The 23,987-nt window shown below is 40.7% G+C and overlaps 1 protein-coding gene across 2 annotated transcripts in view; it reads right to left on the bottom strand.

Annotated features, from left to right (window-relative positions):
- KIT (KIT proto-oncogene, receptor tyrosine kinase) overlaps positions 1-21,321 on the bottom strand; it is a 65,049-nt gene extending 43,728 nt beyond the window's left edge. For both annotated transcript variants that reach the window (XM_067530541.1, XM_067530542.1), the window contains exon 1: positions 21,161-21,321. In XM_067530541.1, the coding sequence (XP_067386642.1) occupies positions 21,161-21,227 (67 nt within the window). In that variant the 5' untranslated portion in view covers positions 21,228-21,321. The remainder of the gene's footprint in view (positions 1-21,160) is intronic.
- Between the last annotated feature and the right edge of the window lie 2,666 nt (positions 21,322-23,987).

Here is a 23,987-nt window from a genome sequence, read left to right as displayed (position 1 = left end):
CTGATTGTTTAAGTAGAATTTCAGATTTTGTGCCTTAAAAAAATAAAATATTACACTTCATTTATTCTACAAGTTTCTGTAGATAGCTTATAACTAAAGACCTCAAATGCACAAAGCATACAGCCACTGCAGATGGAAGCTGGGTTACATAACTAGTTTGGAAACTAGTTCCAGCTAAGCCAGTTTCCTTCATGGTTTGGCTTGTCAACGGGGGACAGAGCAAACCATTTTAAAATGAAATTACATTTGTAAACTTGATTCTACCATGATTTGGTTTCAAGAGCCAACAGATGACCACTGATTGTATTTTCAATTAAGTGTGTTAAGATCTAAACTTTCTTCAATCAATATTTATTATTGTTTTAGCTACTTTGCAATAGGAACTGCAACCACATCTATTCTGTAAGTGGATTAATTACATGGCTTCAGTGTAAAGTTAACAGTACATTTATTTTCTTTACTGAAATCCTAATTTGTAACCTCATACAGAAATACTCAATATAATGCAGATATTCTGACATCCCCTGCTGCAAAATTAGAAAAACTATTTTCTTCCAGCAGAGCAAACCCTTCAAGTCACAAAAGCATCATGTCTTTCACTGCACATACCCTGATCTACTGTGATTGATGCTTTAAAAAAGATTCTGAGAAATTACTGCTGTGCAAACTATTATCCCCCAAATGTAAAATATAAAACATTTTCCCACCCAAAACCCAACCAAGAGCATATTAAGGCCTATATACCTAAAATGTATTTAAATGAGCTGAATAGTTTTTTTGCTGAGCTAGCATATGCCATGTTTCAGCCTAAAGAAATTCAGAATTAACCTGAAAAATGGAAGTTCCTATGAGGAATGAAGACAAACGCTTACTAATATTGACCTGTCTGAACCGCACAGATGCCTACCTTCACAGAATACCACAAAGAATATGTATTTAGTCAGTGAATGACCATCTATTTATCTCATGATAACTGTCCATCATCACATATCACTATATTAATCAGAATACATTAAAAAATTTCAGCCAGACTTGAGGACCAATATGCATATATACTGGTAGAAATATACTGTAACTGGCAATACAACTTCCATTAGTTTTCATTCAAAAACACACACTATTCTGATGCAGTGAATTTCCCTACCAATAGAGACAATGCCACAAGTTCAATCAAACCACGCATAAATAGTTAGGACCTGATTATATTCCAGCCTTAATTCATTTACCTTTCATCTTTAGTGGCTCTTAAAGGTATATAAATGGATTAAGATCAAGTCAGGTAAATGCTCTTGTTGCTGAGAAAAACAAAAACAATCAAATAGCATAAGGGAAAGAATGAAGGTCAGAACTCCTTCAGATTCTATTTTGTTATTTAGCTTGGATTTCTGGACTGAGACCTCTATGTCACTGTTGATGAAAGGCCTTTATCACTGCTCAACTAGAAAGACAAACCTTTTTCCAACACTACCAGAAATAATCCATTTGAAGTCCTTCAATCCATACATATAGGAACAGCAGAATTTGTATGAAGCATCCTAAAACACAATCATGTTCACTTCCAGCTGAAGTAGACAACATCATTGCACAAAAGTACTCCATGTTTGTGGCTCTGCCATTCTTAGTCTGCTTTGACCCACTCGTGTCAGGAATTCAAAGTCTGCTATAACAGCGAGAGTGCTGTGACACCTTAAAGACTAACAAATTTATCTGGGCATAAGCTTTTGTGGGCACGAAGTGGGTTTCTGCCCATGAAGGCTTTTGCCCAAAATAAATTTGTTAGTCTTTAAAGGAGCTACAGGACTCTCGCTGTTTTGCTAAAAACAGACTAACACGACTACCCCTCTGAAAGTCTACTATGTTTACAGTAAGCCTCATCTTCTAAGCCATCTTGCACTTCCAACAAACCGCTGAACATGTTCAACCATCAGCAGGTGCTGAGGCACAGGACCTGTCTTGATGTTTACAGCAAAGCCTGTTTGTCCAGTGTAGCAGGGTAAGTTTCACATGCTGGGGTTGGGGAGGAAAGGAGCAGTGGGACAAATGTATCACAGCATTTAGACAGCAAAATCCATGACTTACAAATACCCCAGTAACAGATCTACATTTCAGGACATTGATACAAAAAATAAGACAATTATTTCTAAGCAACATGATAGGCTCCTGCCTCACAGAGTTTACAACCTAAATTATACTTAATGTACAAGGGATGCCAACAAACTAAGGATCTGATCCAAAGCCCACTGAAATCAATGGAAAGACTACAATTGCACGTGCTAGGGAAGGGAATTGGGCAGTTGAAGAACGAGGGTTACAAAAGTGAAAGACTACAAGACATTGTTAGTACAGTATTATGCATCTAAATATCTCTGATCTTTAAAAAAGAAGACTAATTATCTTAAAGTAGTATGGCTTATAGACAGTGAGTGGGATGAAGGATGTGTGGGTCTGTGTCTCTGGGAAGAGTGATGAAGTGATGGAAGCCGGAAGATTTTTTGCCAAGGATTTCTGATCCCCCTACTAATCCCAAACAGATTGTATAAACCTTTGTAATATTGCAAATGGGACTATGCCTACAGTTGGTTTTGAAAAGAGCTGGGGCACATGCAGGAGCAAACTACAGACACATGAAGTAAAGTGTTCCATAGTTAAACAGTCGTTTCCACCCACCCGATTTCCTTAGTTTATCAAAGCTTGTTTAGTTATTAAAATGCTGGGATCAATTAAGACCAATACTGTTTATTGAAAAAAGAACTGAAGTACCCTGAAAGAGGCTTTGTAAGCCACAAAGGTTTGGGTATATCACAATAGCAACTACTGCAACAGAAAGGAGAGCCGGAAAATAGGGCGGAAGGAATTAGAGAATAAGAAAACTCTAGATAATACCAATGGAGAGAAATGTAGCAATCGCAAGACAAGATGGAGGGATCCTGCAAAGATCAGGAGATGTAAAAATAAAAGGTTTTGCTTCTGGAGTGAGTAGCAGTGGAAAAAATCTTAAGTGTGGAATCTTGATGGATTCTTGTTAGCTTCAAGCCATTTGAGCTGTAATGCTTCTGTAATAGGGACAGACACTGATAGGTGTATATTTGCATTATGCTCATAAGCAACTTTGTGTTGCCCCAAGCTCATCAAAGAAATTGGATTGTAGTTGAAGAACAAGAACAGGCATCAGGAGATCTGGGTTCTATTCCTAGTTCTGTCACAGGCTTCCTGTTCAACCTTGGACCGATCACTTAACCTTTTTGTGCCTCGGTTTCCCCCTGGCCATACAATTACCAAATATTAAAGAAACTGGAAGTTTATAGCAGGACTGCCATGCACAAAAAAGTGACCAGGGTACACTTTTAGAAAATCTGTATGAGAAGATTCTTACACATTAAGGGTAGATCAGCCAAAAACATCCATCAGGAACGAACTTAGTTGAGCTTTACAGTGAAACCAATATCACATGAATGATATTAAATGAAATGTAATACACATTTCAATATACAGATTCCTATCATCATAATTTTCTTACAATTATGTTATCTTCAAAAGACATCTGACTGGTGAGACAAAGAAAGCTGGGAGACTAAAGGAGTTCACCAGCGAAGGAAGGGAGATAGGGTGTTGCTTTTCCCCCCCTTAACTTGCAAGTTCACAAGAACCCACACTAGGAGGAAAATGCCATGTTGCCAACACCACTGCTAACTCTTTCTCTGCCTGCACCTGTGGGGGCCCCCCCGACAGACAGGCATACTGACCCTGGAAGCTTCCACCCAGGCCCTGGTCTTGACTTGCTGGGAATGAGGCCTGCACATCCCTGCTGACAAAAGCCAGGCAATATTACCACAGTGAGAGAGGTGTCTGTTGATGGAATCCCTCAAGAAGCAGACAAGAGAACTGCAAAAGAAGGTAGCTTGTCTGTGTATCCTCTGGGAGCACAAGGATTTCATCAACAGGACACAAGCAGGATGCTAGTCAGCTACAGGTGACTACCGTGTCTCAAGAGGAAGGCAAATTAGCTGCTCTTCAGGGAGGAAACTGGCTCCTGGCCACCTTTGGGGATAGACAGTGCTCCACTCCCTTCCCAGGTTCTCCATTCATCATGGTCAAGAATCAGTATAATGTACTGGCAATAGGAGGGGAGGGGCAGACCCCAATATCTGAACAGGAAGAGCCACCAGTCCCAAGACTGGGAGGCTAACAACCACTGAACCCAAGAGGAAGAGGAATGGAGGCATCCATTTGCCGATCTGACAAAGTCCCAGGAGGTGTGCTGCCTTCCTGAAGCCCACATCCAAGATATTACAGAAAGGTTCTTGAGGCTCAATTGTCCCTCTGACCACTACCCCGTGCTGCTCATCCTAGTGACGCTACTGATACTGCTAGGTATGCCCCTGAGTAGCTCAGCAGTGACTACAGGATTCTGGGAGCAAGGGTGAAATAGTTGGGAGTTCAGGTGGTGTTCCTGTCCATCCTCCCAGTAGAGGATAAGGACTCAGGCAGGGACACATGGAGTCTGGAGATGAATGTCTGGCTTTGCAGATGGTCTTACTGAGGGGACTTTGACTTCCTTTTACTACAGGAAGGATGTGAACAAATTGGAGAGAGTCCAGTGGAGGGCAACAAAAATGATTAGGGGTTTGGGGCACGTGACTTATGAGGAGAGGCTGAGGGAACTGGGCTTATTTAGTCTGCAGAAGAGAAGAGTTAGGGGGGATTTGATAGCAGTCTTCAACTATCTGAAAGGGGGTTCCAAAGAGGATGGAATTACGCTGTTCTCAGTGGTGGCAAATGACAGAGCAAGGAGCAATGGTCTCAAGTTGAAGTGGGGGAGGTCTAGGTTGGATTTTAGGAAAAACTTTTTCACTAGGAAAATAATGAAGCACTGGAATGGGTTACCTAGGGAGGTGGTGGAATCTCCATCCTTAAAGGTTTTTAAGGCCCGGCTTGACAAAGCCCTGTCTGGAATGATTTAGTTGGGGTTGGTCCTGCTTTGAGCAGGGGGTTGGACTAGAGGACCTCCTGAAGTCACTTCCAACCCTAGTCTTCCATGATTCCTTGACCACGGGATACTGTTCTGGGAAGAAGGACTGAGAAGAGATGGACTCCACCTAACCAGGAAGGGAAAGAGCATCTTCACGCATTAACTCATCAATCTAGTGAGGAGGGCTTTAAACTAGGCTCAAAAGGAGCAGGTGACAAAAGCCCACAGGTTAGCATAAAAAAGGGCGACCTTTACAGAGGGTTAGACGTTTGGAGGGACAAGGAAAATTAGAATAGGGTCATATGAGCAAGAAGAGAGAAATAAGCAGGGGAATCTGCTCAGCATCTTAGATATCTATACAGAAATGCAAAGAATAAATAAGAATTGTAAATATTAGTACATTAGCTAAATTATCACTTATTTAGCAACACAGACATGGCGGAACAGATCTCATGACTGGAATATTGGTATAGAAGGGTATAGAGTGCTCAGTAAGGACAAGTAGGTGTTGCACTATACATCAAGAATATATACACTTATTCTAAAGTCTAAAAAAAGGGTGAGAGGTATACTAGTTGAAAGTCCATAAAAATAAAGATAAAAGCGGAAAAACTGGGGTGTGTAGGGGTCTACTATAGATCATCAAATCAGGAAGAGGAGCCGGATGATACATTTCCTAAACAAACAGAAACATCCAAAATATCCTGGCAGTAGTGGAAGACTAACTACCCAGATATCTGTTAGAAATGTAATATGGCAAGACACAAAATGTCCAGTAAGTTATTGGAGTGTGCTGGGAACAACTTCTTGTTTCAGAAGGTGGAGGAAGCAAGCAAGGAGGCCGCCATTTAAGTGTACATCTACACTGCAAAAAAAAAAAAAAAAAAAAAACAAAAAAACAAAAAAACCAACCTTGGCAGCAAATCTCAGACTCTAGGTCAACTGACTCAGGCTCACACTATGGGGCTAAAAATAGCAATGCAGACATTCAGACTTGGCTGGAGCCTGGGCTCTGAGACCCTCTCCCCTCTCTGCTATTTTAGTCCTCTAGCATGAGCCCCAGGAGCCCAAGTCAGTTGACCAGGGCTCTGAGTTGTTGCCATGGATCTTCTTTTTGCAGTGCAGAGATATCCTTAAATTTCATTCTGAGAAAGAGAAATTGGTTGTAAATCTGAAGTTGGAAGGCAACTTGAGGGTAAATGATCATGAAATGGTAGATTTCATGATTCTAAAGAAAGAAAGGAATGAAGAAGCAGCAGCAGGACAATGGTCATCAAAAACAGATTTTAACAAACTCAGAGAACGGTTAGGAAAGGTCCATGGGAAGAAAATCTAAGGGTTAAAGGAGTTCAGGAGAGCTGGCTGTTTTTCAAGGAGGCAATATTAAAGGCACAACTGCAAACTATCCTGATGAGAGAGAGAGAGAAAGAAAGAATAGTGAGAAGCCAATATGACTCCATCAGGAGCATTTAATGACTTGAAAATAAAAAAGGAATAAAAGAAATAAAAGAAAAAAAAAATGGAAACATTGTCAAATTGCTTATGACAAAATCAGAAAGGTTAAGGAACAAAATGAGTTACACCTAACAAGTTCTTTAAATATTTTAAGAGAAGAAATATCAAGGAAAGTATAGGCACCTTTACTTGGGGAAGGAGAGCTAAGAAGTGATGACATCAAGAAGGTTGAGGTATTTAAAACCTATTTTGCTTCAGCATTCACTCAAAAGGTTAATGGTGACCACATACTCAACAAAATGAATACTAACAATAGGGGGAAAAGAATGCAAACCAAAATAAGGAAAGAAAAGGGTTAATATTTAGATATGTTAGACACATTCAAATTGGCAAAGCCTGATTAAATTCATCCTAAGAAAGAACTAGCTGAAGCAATCTTGGAACTATTAGGAATGATCTTTGTGAATTCATCTTTAAAAGGGGGAACAAAGATGATCAGGGGAAATATTGACCAGTCAGCCTAACTTTAATTATTTTTTTTCATTATCTTTCCATGTATTGAATAATCAATTTGTAAGCATCTCAAGGACAATATATAAGGAATAGCCAACATGGATTTCTCAAGAACAAATCATGCCAATCTAATTTCCTTCTTTTGAAAGGGGTACTGGCCCAGTGTATAGAGAGGAAGAAGTAGATATATATCTTGATTTAGTAAGGCTTTTGACACAACCCCACATGACATCTCATAAGTGAACTAGGGAAATTACTATATGATGGGTGCACAATTGATTGAAAGTCCATACTCAAAGAGTAGTTATCTCTGGTTCACTGTCAAACTTGGAGGATGTATCTAGTGGAGACCTGCAGGGGTCAGTCCTCGGTCTCATACTATTCAATATTTTCATTAATGACTGGATAATGAAGTAGAGAATATGCTTATAAAATTTATGGATGACACCAAGCTGGGAGTAATTGCAAGCATGTAGGAGGACAAGATTAGAATCCAAATGACCTTAATAAATTGAAGAATTGGTCTGAAATCGACAAGATGAAATTCAATAAAGACATGTGCAAAGTACTATACTACAGAAGAAAAAAATCAAATGCACAACTACAAAATAGGGAATAATTGGCTAGATGATCATACCGCTGAAAAGGATCTGGGGGTTATAGTGGATCACAAATTGAACATGAACAAACAATGTGATGCAGTTGCAAAAAAGGCAAATATTCTGTGGTTTATTAATGGTAGTGTTATATACAAGACACAGAAGGTAATTATCCTATTCTACTCGGCCTTGGGTGACGCCAATTCTGAGCACCACACTTTAAGAAAGATGTGGAGAAATTGGAGAGTCCAAAGAGGGAGGGGGAAAAAAAAAAAGATTTAGAAAACCAAATCCAGGAAGAAAGATTAAAAGAACTGTGCATATTTAGTCTTGAGACTGGAAGACTGAGTGGGACACTTGATAACAAGTCTTCAAATATGTTAAGGGTGTGATAGAGAGGATTGAAAGTCGGACAATAAATAATGGGCTTACTCTGCAGCAAAGGAGACTTGATTCGGATATTAGGAAAAACTTTCTTAATATAAGGATAGTTAAGCAGTGAAATAGGCTTACAAGAGAGAATGTGGAATTCCCATCATTGCAGGTATTTAAGAACAGGTTGAACAAACACCTCTCAATAATAGTCTTCTTAGTCCTGCGTCAGTGTGGGGAGCGAACTTGATGATTTCTTGAGGTCCCTTCCAGCACTACATTTCTACAGTGCCATTAAAAGAGCCCCCCACACCTTACATTTAGCATTTTTTGGAACTACCTTCCCCATTCCTCTGAAAATAGACAAAAAAAATAGGGAGCTAAAAATAGCAATATGACAGAAGAGCATTTTCAGTTTTGTACTGAAAGTTCATACTGTTTTAACAGACTCCATTGCAGGGTGTTGCTGTGAGTGCTGTTTTACTTCAGTTCCCTCTAGAGATCTGGTCGGATGTTCTGAGTACCACTGTAGGCTCTCTAAGCATAAGGCTGTATGGGCTGTTGCCCTCAGTGGGTCCCCATTAAACATTTCTGGATTCCAAGGAAGTAAGAGAGGATTACTTTACTATGTCTTCTACCTCTTTGAGCACTAACATCATCTTAAAGGATACCGCACAGTCTTTATTCACCACATTTTTCAGGTTCCATATGGAAGCTGAAAAAAGTCATACATTTTCACTGTCATCAACACGATATACTCAAGAAATGTTATGACTGAAGCTGGATTTTAGTTCCTATCACTTAGATTTTTCTTATTCTGCAATTTTATGACAAAAGAAAACAAAGTTAAAACTTAAATACTAGCCATAAAAGGGCAGCAATAACTAACTTTGTTGTATGAAACTCTCTTAAATTTCTCAAAAAGGAAGAAAGTATTTAATTTTACACACTTGAGAAAAGTAAATTCCCATTTGTCCTACTCTATTCTATTGGAGACACCCACCTTCATGCTCGATTATAAATTTCGAATGCCAAAATGTCAATTGTATGTAATTTAATCTGAGAGCCATGTCATGTCGCATTTAAATTATGCTGCTCAGAGAATAGCAAAGTTGCCTTTTACTTTGAAAAAGAAAGCCACCAAGGCTGAATTTGTTGTGTTCTCCACAAAGGGGAATTAAATATACCTGAGTGCATGATCAAAGACATGATTTTCAAAGGTGCTGAGAACCTGCAGTTTCCAGTGAATTCAACTGGAATCGTGGGCATTCAGCACATTTGAAAGACAGGCTCTAGTTGTTTGAGAAAGTGCCTTCTCACTCCCTTCCCCAACTTCAGTTTTGGGGCTTGTTTACACTTAAAATACTGCAGCTGCATTGTGCAGCTGTGCTGCTGTAGCACTTCATTGAAGATGTTACTTATACCGACAGGAGAGCTTTGCCTATCAGTGTAGACACTCCACCTCCCCAAGAGGTGGTAGCTTTGTTGACGGGAGAAGCCCTCCCATCGACATAGCACTGTCTACACTGGGAGTTAGGTCAGTATAATTATGTTGCAGGGAAAATCCACAACCCTGAGCAACATAGTTAAACCGACATAAGTTGCTAGTGTAGACCAAGCCTTAGAGGGCAAGGTTGAAAACTCAACCTTTACATTGTTGTCGCCAAGCACATACTGCAGGAGCTGCACAAATCAGACTAATCTTTCTACAGAACCAAGTATTTGTGTCTAACATATTCAACAGAGTCAATATCATATGCTGACAAACAAAATGCCTTTGATATGCTTATTCCAAATAATGGTGCTCCTGAGCGACTGCTTTAAAATAGGTGTATTGAAGTTTCGAATTCTTGAATGCTCCTGGTTACTAAGGGAAAGACGACAGGATAAGATTAACACAGGTACTGCAGTTTATCAAACTAAGTCTTCAACATCTGTTAAACTAATATGCTAAGGATAATCTGTGTCTATTAGCATTAACGTCCTTATCTTTCAAATCCTAACACATTGAACAGGAACACAATGAAAGGCGGTGATAGTTACAAGAATGAAGGTATTACTGGTAAAAACATCAACCTAGTGTTCCAAGGAGGGGGCTGGATCCTGTTGGAAAGCAGTGGCTGCATAGCAAGGCAGGAGCTGCAGAGAGGAATCCCCAGGAACTGTATGCAGAGCTGCCATACGTGGAACAGGCTGTGACTGCCAGACATTACAGCTGGGTGCAGGTCTGTGCAGGACTTATGGGTGAGCAGCAGTGACTGGAAAGGGAGCCAGTGTGTAGGATCCCCAGTGAGAGACACTAAATGAGCCTGGCTTGGAAACCTGCAAGCTCCATTTTGATGTTAGAGACTGAACTGGAGAGGGCATCCCAGGCCTGAAGAGAGTCTTAATTCTCAATTAGACTGCCTACAATGCCTAGCTGCTGAAGCACCTACAGTGATTCTCTTGAGTTGCGATAACACCTAGCATGCCACTGGTACCTTAGGGGTATGGTATACTCTTAGCACTGAGCAATCTCAATAATTACAATAGTAACAAACCATTCTAGCAAACACATTAGTCTTATACAACAAGTGGAGATTCTATGGTACTAATTCAGTGATGCTGTGTTAAAGAGAATTAATCCTGGTGAACAATTGGACTAAATCTGGTTAGAAAGAATGTCCAAACTTAAAACAATTTAAATGGCTAATTCTTACTAAAATGGACAACCACAGAGTACAGATCCATGGTGAGTATAAACACAGCATTCACCCAAATAAAACTGCTGCATGCAGTATTACTTGTAACATTTGATATTTTACATGTCCTCTAGAATGACATTGCCTTCTGAAGTACTGTTTTCTTTTTATTCCAGTTTTCTAAATTGCTAATCAACTAATTGCTCCAATAGTTAATCTTTGAAGCCATTATACATTTAAATAAACAAAATACAAAATAATTAAGACCAAACAATTAAAATGGATTGAAAAGCATCCTAATGGACAAAATTAGTTTATTCAAATTCTGTTTTTCATTCATCATGACATGTTGGTCAATTTGCTTAATGGATTTTCATTCTCCTCACATTCTTCTTTGGTGACATTTACTTTAAAAAATACATTATCTTATCATTCTGTTTCCATTTTAAAAGAATGTTTCTTGTAATGAGTAGCACAAGCTTGAAATTATGCTTTCTGGATATCTGTGAAAAGGTAATTTCAACAAAAATAAGTGAAAAAACTTGGAGTACATACAGTTTTTTCTCCTCAGATTGCAATTTGAATCAATGGTTATTTGGAAAAAGCTCAGTTAAGGAAGGAAACATAGGACTTTTGGCAATGTGAATAATAATTATTTCAAGCCCTGGCAACAACTTCATCAAATGGTAGCAATTTCATTAAAGGTGCACTGGTAGTCATCTATAGAGAGTCTTCAGAAGGGAAAAATACCAATAATTGAATAATTATGTTACCATTACTCCTACGATGGACCACATTAAATACTGCATAAGAGGACCAATGCTTTTTACTATCTCTAGATATTTTATTTTGCATTAATTTTTCCAAGAAAATTATAGCAATAATTAAGCCATTCAAATTAAGATAGTCATAGTAACCAAACTGAGGAAACAGGAATGCTCACACTATATATAAGCGTTAGAATTTTAGGTTCAGTTTTCATTTAATGAAAAAACTGACACAGGAAAGACCCAGTCACAGAATCATGAGATTAGTGTATATTGGTTACAAAATTTTGTTTTTAGTCATGACATATCGAAGATACTTACATGGCTCCATTACCATATTATGAAAGACATCACAATTGCATGTAATACATCCATGTGACACCAAGTTTGTGTGTGTTTTCACATCTAATTGCCCATGTAAACTAATTTTCTTCATTGCATCTGTGTTTGACAATTCTTTTATATCATTCTGAATAATCTTAAAGTCTGTTATATTTCCATTTTCAAAAAATTTCACAAGCTTTGCTAATAATTGGGATGTTGCTACCCATTTCTTTGAGTTCACTCTAAGACTGAGTTCTTCTACCAACTCCTGTATACATATTTTAAGAGGGGCATGTCTTTGTAATTAGGTCTATAGAAATACCTTTGTACATATTGCTCCCATATATATTTTTATGATTTATGGCAAGGAAGCATTATGTAGAGCAGATTAGCTGCTCCATTGGCAACATCTTCAGAATTTACCATGCTTCATGTAGTCATTCTATAGCCAGTACATTTGTGTAAGATTTGGTTTTGGAAGTGTCATACAGATAGTGAGTCAGATACATTTTTGACAATCTGTCACATTTCTTCCCAGCCTACTTTAGTCAAGGAAATATATAACTCAACCTCACAAATAATTTTTTCATCTCGGATGTTGGCAGGTATTACCAATAAATCATTTATATATAAACTGCCTGCAAGGTTGTCTTTACTTTCCCAAAATATTAACACAGTCCTCTAATTAAGATATTTATTTTTCTATGCATGGTTTGCTTATGCAGAGTTGATTGTAGATAGTTGACTATAGAAAATGCCTAGTGATAGCAGCAGGTGATATGTTTTGCATAAGAAATGGCAGGAATCTAATTTAACTTACAGCAATGTAACTTAATTCAATAAAAGGAACTCCTGTGGATTTACACTCGTGTAAACAGATCCAAATCTGGCCCTTGTATTCAAAGAGCAACTGACTGCAATGTAGCCAAACACGAATGCAAATACATTTTAGACAGTCTTTGAAGAGATCTCTTTGTGATAGAGTCACCATTTATATTTACTTAATATCACGTAGTTAAAGGCTGTGCTTTTTTTGTAACCAACAGTTTGTTTCATTAGCTGATGGCTCAGTCCCAATTTTACCACACATCTGCAAGCTCCCTCAAGCTCATACTCTACACAATGTATATATTGTGTACTATGCTGCCTTAGTCCAGCTCTGCATACAGTCTGGGATCCTAGGCACGTCCCATACAGGCCAGCTCCACCAGGGCCCAACCTCCTGCTTGGAGTGGTAGTAGCAGCAGAGACCATAAGAGCTGTCTGCTGCAGAGGTGGGACAAAAGGACCCAGTGTTGCGTCTCTTTAGGGAGGCCAAGACCTTCCTCCTCTTCTCTGGTGCACTGCTGTGTCTTCTGGGAGGCTGGCACCCAATCCAGAAAGAGGAAGACTTTAGCTCCACCCCAGTGAGCAAAGGGTCCTATCTCATATGCATCTGAGGGGGTACATTGCTATCTCAGCCGAGGGCCTGCTGGGCTGGTGGCAAAAGCCCTACACACAGAGTCCTCTGTTAGGCAAGGTTGTGAAGTGGTGGCAGCCCACTAACTCTAGACTACAGGCTAGCTGGGTCACCCCTCTTGCTCAGGTTAGTGCTCCTTGTCTTCAAGCGGGAGGGATGAGTTCTGATCTAGGAGGAGGGAAACTTCAAGTTTCCCAGTATCTCAATAGAGAGTCCTGGATATGCACAAGGAGGGTCTACTGCTGCCAATTGCAATTTGAACACCAGTTAGTGCAATTAGTCCACTATGACTCATAGACTAAGGTCAGAAGGGACCAATATCATCATCTAGTCTGACCTCGCGGCATCCCATTTTGGCATCTCGCATGGATGGACTTTGGTTTATGGAATGGCACTTGGAAGTGTACAGCTATTTTTATTTCCTCAATTTGACATCTTTTTACTGCACTCTAAAACATTCTCTCAATATGATATTAACCCCAAATCCCCTACACAGCTGTGAAGATATCAGAATTAAAGCAAAAATTACAATGTGTTGTATAAAGCCTGGAAGTGCTATGGACTAGGAAGCCTTAAGAGTCTAAGCTACCAAAAATAAATAAATAAATAAATAAACAAACAAACAAACCCACCACCCTATAGGGAGGAAACATTAATTTTGCTGAAGATAATGTGACATTTCTAAATTAAAAAATCATGCTTTTTTTTAAACCAACAAACAAACACTTCTATTCCATGTCTGTGTTGCCTTGCTAGCCAGCGTCCTGGGCTCTAGGTATAACCACAGTTTTGTCCTTCCTTTCAAGTCCCTTTAAGCCAAATCACACTGCAAGAATGTTGCCAACTCTCCGAATTTTTTGCGACTTTTGCTCTACTTGGTGTTTTGGGGTTGTTGTTTTTTTTAAACACCCCAGCACCTGAAGTCATGTGAATATGAATTTTGGCTAAGGCAATATCATGATTTGGGGGCCAGATATGGTTTTTGAATGTGTAAGGTTGGCAATATGCAGAACATCTGTTTCTGAGTGTTTTACAGTTAATTTTGAGCTTTTTCCCCTTACAACCTCTTAGTTTTCTGAATTACAGGAGATTATTTGTAAAGAGCCAACCAGCTCAAGTTTTTTCAAGTCAGCATTTGTATAAGGCCATTCACTTTTTAACAGTTCACTCTGCGCCATAAGGAACACACCAGTTCACTGTATATGGAACATTGCCAGGTTGAGACTACTACTGACAGGAAACAGAGTAAATGTTGGTCAACACCACCTTTGTTATATCTCTGCCCAACCTCTGTAACTCATTTGTCATGTGTCCAATGAGCACTAATATGGAATGTAACAATCTACTGGATTTAAATCTAAATTCTCAAATTTCACATACAAAGCTCTCAAAAACACACAAGTCAGCTCTGTCTTCCTAAGACTGTAAGTCATCATCCTATGTTTCCTTCACTCAAATCTACCACTATAGTTATCAAATTTGTCCACTGAAGTCTTCCCAGTGTCAAGTATTTAGTAGTTTTATTACATGATTCAGTATTCAGCTGATGGTTGAGATTTTAAATGCTAATCACTTGATGTTTTCAAATGCAAAACTATAGAAATGTGTGGCTGATTGTGTTATTAAACAGTACTTAATTTTAGTTAAGATGCCCTCAAGTGATTTGTGAAGAGCAGTACAGAGTTACATATTGTGTATCTGGATTAGAAAAGATCAAGAACAGAAAATATTTATTGGGTAACCTACTTTTTGGAGTAATCCATCAATATATCAAAGAATAAATCCACTAAGATTAACATTTACTGTACTTTCTAATTATTGTAACCCTGAAAATCAAGTCACATTCACTCTTCAAACACAGATGTTTACACTACTCCTTTATGCTTTTATCACTAACTGCAGCAATCTTAGCCAGTGAACAAACAATACATTTCAGATTCCAGTGTCAGACCCCAAGCCAATGAGACTACTCATGTGTAAAGTTAAGCACATGCATGACTGTTTGCAGGATTGGCTTTTAATGGCAGCTAGGTGCTTAAGTGCCCTTTTGAACATCCTTCTCAGTCTCTTAAAATTCACAAACAAAACAAAATACCCCAACAGTAAAAATAGAGCAAAAGAGTTGGTTTAATCAGCTTTCTAACTGGTTCTGTGCATTTTCATCAGAGTTTGATTTTAATAAATGAGCAAAAGCTTTGGAATGAGAGAAAGGTTTAAACAGAAGACTGGGTTTTCACCTTCAAAAAGTTTCACAAGTTAATAAACTGAAGAATAATCTGAACACTGAAGAACAGAAACAAAAACATTTTGGGAGGTGGGGGAAATTAGGTAGAACGCTAATGGGCAAAAACAAGGCAAAGATCTATACATAAAATGATAAATTGTGCCACACTGAAGACTACTTAAAGCAAAAATTCCTTTCAGGATATTAGAACTCATTTCCTCTTGTCCTTTTTTAAACAGCTGAAAGAGACTTGAGGAAATGAGTCAAAATCCTGGAAGATGTTTGTACTACACTAAAAAGAAAGAAAAACAACATCTATAAAATGACATTTGCATATGTATATTGAGAAAGATAATGTGCAATGGCTTCATCTCTCATGCATTTATCTTCATCAGTGAAGAGAGCAGGACAGCCCAAAGCAGCTTAACCTTGAGCAATTACTGTCTCTCCTCACGAAACCAATATCATAATAGATCTGCTGTCATGTATTGTCTGTAAATATGTTGTTGAGCCTCTCTGATGCTTTGAAGTTCTTGTTTTTTCCAGATTTTGTTACTCCTTTACCTTAAGATTTTTTTCAAATTTTTAACTGAAAATTCAGGGTGCAAAGAAATTTTTCTTCAAAATGTAAATACCTAGCATTTTATGTTTAGTCAGACTGAATGACAGATTTGTTTCAAAATATTTTAAATATTTTGAACCTAGAAAGAGTTATAATTAAAACAAATATATATATTGTATTAAATTAAACAATGGAACGAGTAGAGGCAGCATTAGATGACAGAAGAGGCCTGGAAGTGAAGTTGGTTGAAATTCTTCCATTTACGTCAATAGGGCTAGGATTTCACTCCAAGAATCTATTCCAGACTTTGTCAATAGCTTACTGTTCAACCTTGTAACAGTCTTTCTGCCTCAGTTTCTCTATCTATCTGTAAAACTGGGTAATACTTACCACTTTTTGTAAAGGGGAAACCCTCTGATCTACATATGCAAAAGGAAATTTTGTTGAAACAATACAATTTATAAGAAGTTACTGAAGTAAAATGAAAAGTACATGAAGATTTACCTAATATTGTTATAGCTGGACTAATGTATGTCAATAATAGCGGCATTATGTAAGAAAAATAACACATGGAAACGTCTCCAATTCCTATCAACAGTATTTAAATTGGATGTGAATATAAATCCTGCTTCTTCCCAAGCCCCTCCACATTCTCTGTTACACAGCAGTGAGTGAATCCTGTAGTGGAATCAAATTTGGGCACATGATCACAGCAGTTTCCCAGTGACTCTGCATTGCACAATCCTTGACATTTCCATTCTGCTCCTGGCAGTGCTTCAGGCAACATTTATGCACAGGAGACTCATTGCTGTAGGAAAGAAAGGAAAACACAAACAGAAGAGACTGGAGATGGAGGTAAAACAAACACTGAAATGGATGGGTGGGGAATCAAATGGGTTGAGGGGTCAAACCAATGGGTTTATCTGAATTCTTAGCAAGTTCAGTCTTTCTCCCTGGGCTGGCAGGTGTTGGGAACATAATGGAGTCAGAAACTCATCCTTCTGGGCAGAGGGAATGCCTTATATTGCTGTCTAGTTGTCTGAATAAGAGTGTTGATGGGCTGTGAAAGGAACCATGCCCAATCATTGCTGCAGGGTGAATGGGATGAGAGAATTTTCAGGAAGTGTGGGGGGAATAATTAAAAGGGCTAGATCCAGAAAGGGATTGGGCACCTCACGCCACTTTAGGTGCCAAAATGTAGATCCTCAAAACCCCTGCTCACGGCTGCCATAGGCTGTAGGCATCTAAAGTCCCTAAGTGCCTAAGCTTCATCTGGTAAAGTCCCCTAGGCACCTACAAATCTGCCAGTGACCATGTGCACAGTCACCTCAGATTAAGCACCTGGGTGCCTACCTCATGCCTAAGACCCAGTGCAATTTTGAAGCTAAGCACTGCCCTGCCCTGCCCATATGACCTGTGAAGAAAACTGGTGGGTATGGTCAGGTTGTTTACATGACCAGGCCTCACACAAAACAGTGGAGAAGGTGAGAGTTCCAGGCCCCTATATAACTTTTAGCCCAGTGGTCAGAGCACTCATCCAGGATGTGGAAGACCTGGCTGAATTCCTCCCCACACCTGATATGAAGAAAGGACTGGAACTGGAGTCCTCTCCTCCCACGAGAGTACTCGAACCACTGGGCTGTGGGGTATTCTGGGGCTGTCTCTCTCATTCTCTCCTATTGAAACTGTTCCACTATCTATTAAATAATTAAATATGCACAGAAGCAAGAGGCCCGGAATCTGGGTCTCCCACATGGTGAGTGCCATAACCACTAGGCTATAGACTCAAGCTCCCTCACTCCACAGCCCTGTGGTTAGGGCACTTTCTTGGGAGGCAGAAGACCCAAGTTCAAGTCCCTATTCCACAACAGGCAAAGTGGGGTTATTGAACCTGGGTCTTCCACATTCTGGGTGAGTACCCTAACCACAGGGCTAAAAGTTAGAAGGCAGGGTACTTCTACCTACTCCATATTTTTATACAGAGAAAGTTTAGGTGCCTACTTTCAGGAGAGGGTTCATGACTGTGAATCCTGATCCCTGAGCAAGGAAGAGGCACCTCCCAGCAGCCAAGACATCAGCACCTGAGAGATAGGGCTTGTGGACCCCCACCCTCCTTGGCATTGCCTATCGACTAGTGTAGGTGGCTCCCTGTTCAGCTTGCTGGCTTTTGTGGATCCCATTCTTAGATGCTTAACTCTCCCCATGCATTGTATAGGATGCCTGGGTCTAGTAGGGCGCCTGAACAGTAGACATTCCATTGCTGAGTCCAAGTTCCCTTTGGGGATCTAGCCTGAAGAACGTATCACAAAAAGACTGGATGAACTACACGAAAGCAAAAGATGAGAAGATGGCAATAAACTGAGATGCAGAAAAAGCAAGGACAGGGAAAGGGCACAAAATACCAGCAGTGAAGTGAGGGGGCTGAAGACTTGAATGGCTTAATTTCACAGAAGAAACTGTATTAAAGTTTATTTTGGTACTAATTCAGTCTGTTTGGAACAGTGAAGGAGAGAGGCAGGGGAGGAGAAAAACTCTTGACCATTTGACAAAGAAATTAAAACCTAATGTAAAAACACAGACACACCCACCCACACACATAAAGACACTTATCCAAAGACAAACATTTTTACTATAGTGAGTCATACTATTCACTTCTCATCCCATTTTAATTCACTAATTCTTTTCTCACTATTCACTTCTCTTCAATATTAGTAAATTCATCTAAGGTGCCTTTCAAAGTAAATAACTCTAGAGAATGTGTTTGAATCCACTCAAGTTGGTAATCAAGAGAAAAAATAATCTCCCCTGCACCTTCCACTCCTTGACACAAGAGCCTGGATTTGGTGACCTTCAGGACATGCTGCAAGGCTAAACTGTTTCCCCAGGCTTTTCCTGAGGAAAGGGAGGGCTGACTTGAAGGTGAGGGACAACCAGAAGACTAATTAAGTGACAGGGGTAAGAAATGCTATCTGGACTTGAGCAGATATTAGGAGAGGTTAAACATAATAATCTTTTATATGATTACAAGAAGTTTGGGGGAGTAATGTCTTAGGGAAGGGGTTGTTTTTGGTTGGTTTTGTGCCCTTTTGACCTATGTCATTTCTTTACAGAACTAAAGCACTTAACTGGTATTTTATAAACATAACTAAATATGAGCTAGATTCACAAAGAAACATAGGCATGGCCATGCTCAGTTTCACCACACCTAACTTTTAGGTGCCTAGAAAATCACTGAAACTCATGAGTTTGGCCCCCAGCTCCCAATACAATGAATGGGAAGAGATAAGTATCTTATGCTATTTGAGACAAATTCTGCCACCTTTATTCACACCGAGTAGATTCCTTCTATTGCAAGTTTTCCCATTTATTTCAGGGAGACTACTTGCAGAGTAAGGTAAACCCAGCATAAAGGTGACAGGAATTGTTATGGGCCCGAGTCTGAGTGACCGGTTCAAAACAAAAGAGGGCAACACATTAGAATGACAACAGCATGACAAGCATGTATAATATATTGCATAGTTATTGTCCCATCCGTTCAACTGCCATCAATTCATTTCTCTAGTAGAGTACTCATGAGTGAGATGACCCAAAAATCCACAAGTCCAGTGCAAAACAACTAAAAAGCTTCCTTTAAAAGAGGGCTTGGATAGGTATTCTTACTGACAAGGAACAGGTTAATAGCTTGTCACACAAGACTGACAAAGTGCTTAAATAAATACCTTGACTAGGACAGTGGATGGCTCTCAACCTTTGCAGACTAGTGTAGCCCTTTCAGGAGTCTGATTTGTCTTGCGTACCCCCAAGCTCCACCTCACTTAAAAACTACTTGCTTACAAAATCAGACATAAAAATACAAGTCACAGCACATTATTACTGAAAAATTGCTTACTTTCTCATTTTACCATATAATCATAACATAAATCAATTGGAATATAAATACCACACTTACATTTCAGTGAATAGTATATAGAGCAGTATAAACAAGTCTGTATGAAATTTTAGTTTGTGCTGACTTTCCTAGTGCTTTTTATGTCACCTATTGTAAAACCAGACAAATACCTAGATGAGTTGATGTACCTCCTGGAAGACCTCTGTGTGTACTCTCAGGGATAGGTGTACCCCTGACTGGGAACCACTGGACTAGCTACTATACGAAATTCAGCCATGTAACACTGCACTTAAATGTAGATTAACCTGTGTAAAATGAATGAAACCAGGCACAGAACTGAAGACTACATTTCACTCTCAGCTTCACCTCGGCTTGGGGAAGCCGGACTCCTGATCTTGCAAGTATTTTGGTTACCATTTCTGTTGTTTAACAGCAGTCTAACCACAGGCACATTTTGTACCGATGAAGAGATAGTTTACTGCCAACAACAATCCGAGCCGGGCAGATGCAAGCCCCTTCCCGCAGGGCTACAAACAGCCCTGCCCAGCCCGGCATGTGGGAAGCACCTTCCACTAGGGCGCGTGCAGCACAGCCAGACCCTGAACGCCCCAAATAGGAATTGTTACCCCCCAAAATGCAGATTCCACTGGCCATGGGGCGGTGATTGTTTCTGCCCCCGCGCCCCCGGCACACCTTCGGACACTGCAGCAGCCCCTCCAAATACAACGCGCCCCTGCTTTCAGAAAGCGCTTCGGCAGCTCAACGCGATTGGGCACCGGAGGGCGGCAAGGGAGAAATGTCTCCAAAAGCGGCGCTCCAGCCCTTCCCGGGCAGGACAAGCTATGCAAAGAGTGGGGGCAGGAGACGAGGCGATGCGATGCAACAAGTGCCCAGCCAGCCCGCCCCCCCGTTAGCAGGAGGCACCTGGCCTCTGGGAGAGCCGCTGTTTTTCCTGTTGACCACGGTTTTCACAATAAACCCAGGCGGGGCTGCCCAAGCTCGTCAATATCCATGGGGGGAGAGAGCCGGGCACGCTGTGCTTTGCTTTCCCTTCCTCGGCGGCGGGGCAGAAAGCAGGGCTAGCAATTCTCCTCCGCCTCCTCCCCGCAGCCCTGCGCTGCAGGACAAGCAGCCCGAGCCGTCCCAACGCCGCTCGGGCAGCTGAAGGCGCGTCAGCCCCTCGCCGGGGAGAAGCCGAAGCCCGGCAAGCGCTGCCCCCTGCCCAGCCCGCGCTCTCTTGCCTCTGGAAGCAGAGCGCGCACGAGCGTCCCCCCGGCACAGGTGCAGCACTGACCCCCGCCCGCCCGCCCGCCCGGCAGCGGCTGGAGCCCGCGGCTCCGTCCCACCTGTTGGAAAGCTCAGCAGCAGCAGCAGAGCGCCGGCAAGCTGCCAGGCCAGGTAGGAGCCTTTCATGCTGCCGCCGCGCCTGCTCCTCGCTCGCGCTCCCCTCCCGGCACTGCCACGAGCCTCACGCGCGCCCGGACACCCTCAGCTCGGCAGCCTCAGTGCGAACCAACACTTACACTAGCAGCCGCCGCCACCCCCCGGCTCCTCCCCCAGCCACGCCTCTCCCCGCCCTGCCCCCCCAGTCCTGGCCCGGGCGGCTCAGTCAGGAAAGTCCCGCCCGCCAGGCTTCGCAGGATCTTGTGGCCTCAGTGCCTCCCGCCCGTCTCATCCAGTTCCCTCCCTTTCAGTTAAATGCCAAGCGCGGGTCCGGAACTCCGAGCGGGCCCGCCTTGGGTCAGCGAGACGGGTCACAACAATGAATGGGACTCGGTCTCTTCAGCGAGATAATGCAGCTCGGGAGCCCGCCCAATGCGCGCGGCAGGGGCGCGCCAGCTGCTCTGCAGGGCGAAGCGACCGGCCAGCAGCTTGCCTGTATATTTCTGCCCTCACTCTCGTTCTGAACTTAGGGTGACGGGGGCTACGTATTCATAGCTAGGATCGGCTTCTGTCCTGCATGTAACTTCCCTGGCAGGCAGTGGCTCTTCACACCTGGGCTAGCCTGCAGGCATACCTGCTGGAACTAGGGGTGCTGCGGCTCCCCCTGGCTTGAAGTGGATTCCATTATATACGGGGGTTACAGTCTAGTTCAATGGCTTTCAGCACCCCCACTATAAACATTGTTCCACTCCTCCTGCCTGCAGAGCTCTGGGCAGGATTGGGCCCTAGAAAGAGAACTCATTCCATTACAAAAAAAAGAGCTACCTACAGCTAAAGCAAGTCACTTTCCTTTAAGAAAGAACCTGATTCATATGGTGGGATCAAATACCTCTGCCACAGTGGAAAAAGGGGGGAAATTATTTACAGAAACTAATATAAGTATACATATGTGTATATATAGTATTTATTTTTATAACAAACGAAAATGTATGCTGGTTTATAGAATATGCATATACACATAAACATAGGCATAGGTATTTAACAGCAATAAAATTCCACTCAGCTTGCCTCCCCCCTGTAAAAGCATCATACAGCATTTGACACTAGACAATCAAGACAAAGCCCTACTAATTCCTATATGTGCTCACATGCAAGAAAGAACTTTTACACACTATTAGATATCTAGAGAGAGAAAAGACACAATTGGGGAGTGTTAAGAAAAACTGTCAAAAAAGAAAAAAACAACTTGTTTATTGTGCATCAGGATGTAGAGGGGGAGATATAATAACTTTTAACAGTGAAAGTGCAACTAGAATCAGTGGACTTTTTAAATTTCAAGTGTGTCAGTAAAGGTCAGAGAAATAATTGAAACTAAGTTATTCATTTTCTCTTTTTCCAAAATCGTCAGATTTTTCCGAGGTTAGCAGCATTGTACCATATGGTCAGTTGCTAGATCAAAGTCTTGTCCTGTATGTTTAAAATGGCTGTCTCAATTTTTCTGCTTTCTTTCATCTTAGACAGCTAGTCTCTATTGGCATGTAGATCCCACCTTTGCCTGCAAAGCAGAATACATTTTAAAATCAAATAGCATTCTTTAAAAGCACATTTCTCACTACTAGTCAGCCTCAAAATTAGTTTGGAGGGGCGGAAATTGTAATATCCAAAATTTTTAAAATTTCAGTACAAGTTCATTCATTCCTATTAAGGAGGAGGGTATTTCAGACTCCCTTTTTATCTAACTTATAAAATGTTCATTATTGTCCCTATGGTCTTAAATCAGTATTGCCATTTTAGTCCTTAAAAGAGTTTTCCAGCATCAGATATCAAGAGCATTGATACAATCTTCACTGGATCTTTAAAAACTATATCCTATTCTTAAAGATATGTCTTGTGTTATCACATCCCTCGTATCCTATTATAAACATTGTCTTATCAGTAGAAGCTTAAGTGGAAAATAAAGGCTCTAAACTTCTTGATAAAACTTTTTGAGTTCATAGTCTGCATGCAATCTACATTTAAAAAAGAGATTAGTCCTTACAAACTGCAGGGTACTAATATTTCCCCTTTGTTACCTGTCACATTTCTAGCCTAGAAATCCTGTTGAAGGCTATAGTTACAAGTTTCAGTCAGTAACAGTGCTGTAATTCAGTGCAGTTAATTGGTTTGAAAAGATTTGCAAAAACGTAAACTCTTCCTCAAAGCTTTTCCATTTCTGAGGGTGGTGTGTACAGCAAAAGACCAAAATAGCTTAACATAACAAGAAAATATATAGAAACAACCCAGTTTAGGACACAGCTCAGTCCTGTAACCAGTGAGTTATGTGGAACTCTGCCTTCACAAAAGCATTCTGTCTCTTAAATGTATTTTTTGTATCATTTCCTGCGTTTCCTCAGTTTGATGATTGGGCCTTCAAACCCTACTCCTGCTATTTCATTCCATCCTGTGTCAGGTCTGAACCAGGAATTAACTCCTTGCTTGCTGGAAACCAAGTCAGGCCTTTACATCCTGTTACAGATACTAACGATCATGAAAAATCCTTCCAGACTGAATGCTTTCCATACCTAAAAATCTAAATAAGTTATTAGAAAGGGGTTGTCAAGTTTCTTCCTTCTGAGGTGATTAGATCCACATGAGACTGACTCAATTCCTCTGGTATTTTCCTTAAATTACAGTTTTTTGTGAATTAATTTGATACATTAATCAAGGGAATATTTCTATCTGCATATAAACTGCAATAAAAATAAAAATAACCCATGATTTATCTGATGTACATTAGAAGAATGAGCAGGG

This window comes from Emydura macquarii, unplaced genomic scaffold (genome assembly GCF_026122565.2).
Source record: "Emydura macquarii macquarii isolate MOO-44397 ecotype Brisbane River unplaced genomic scaffold, CSIRO-AGI_Emac_v2 contig_3108, whole genome shotgun sequence".
NCBI lineage: Eukaryota > Metazoa > Chordata > Testudines > Chelidae > Emydura > Emydura macquarii.
The sequence above is the reverse complement of the archived record's forward strand: the minus strand, read 5'-3'. Positions and strand labels throughout refer to the sequence as shown.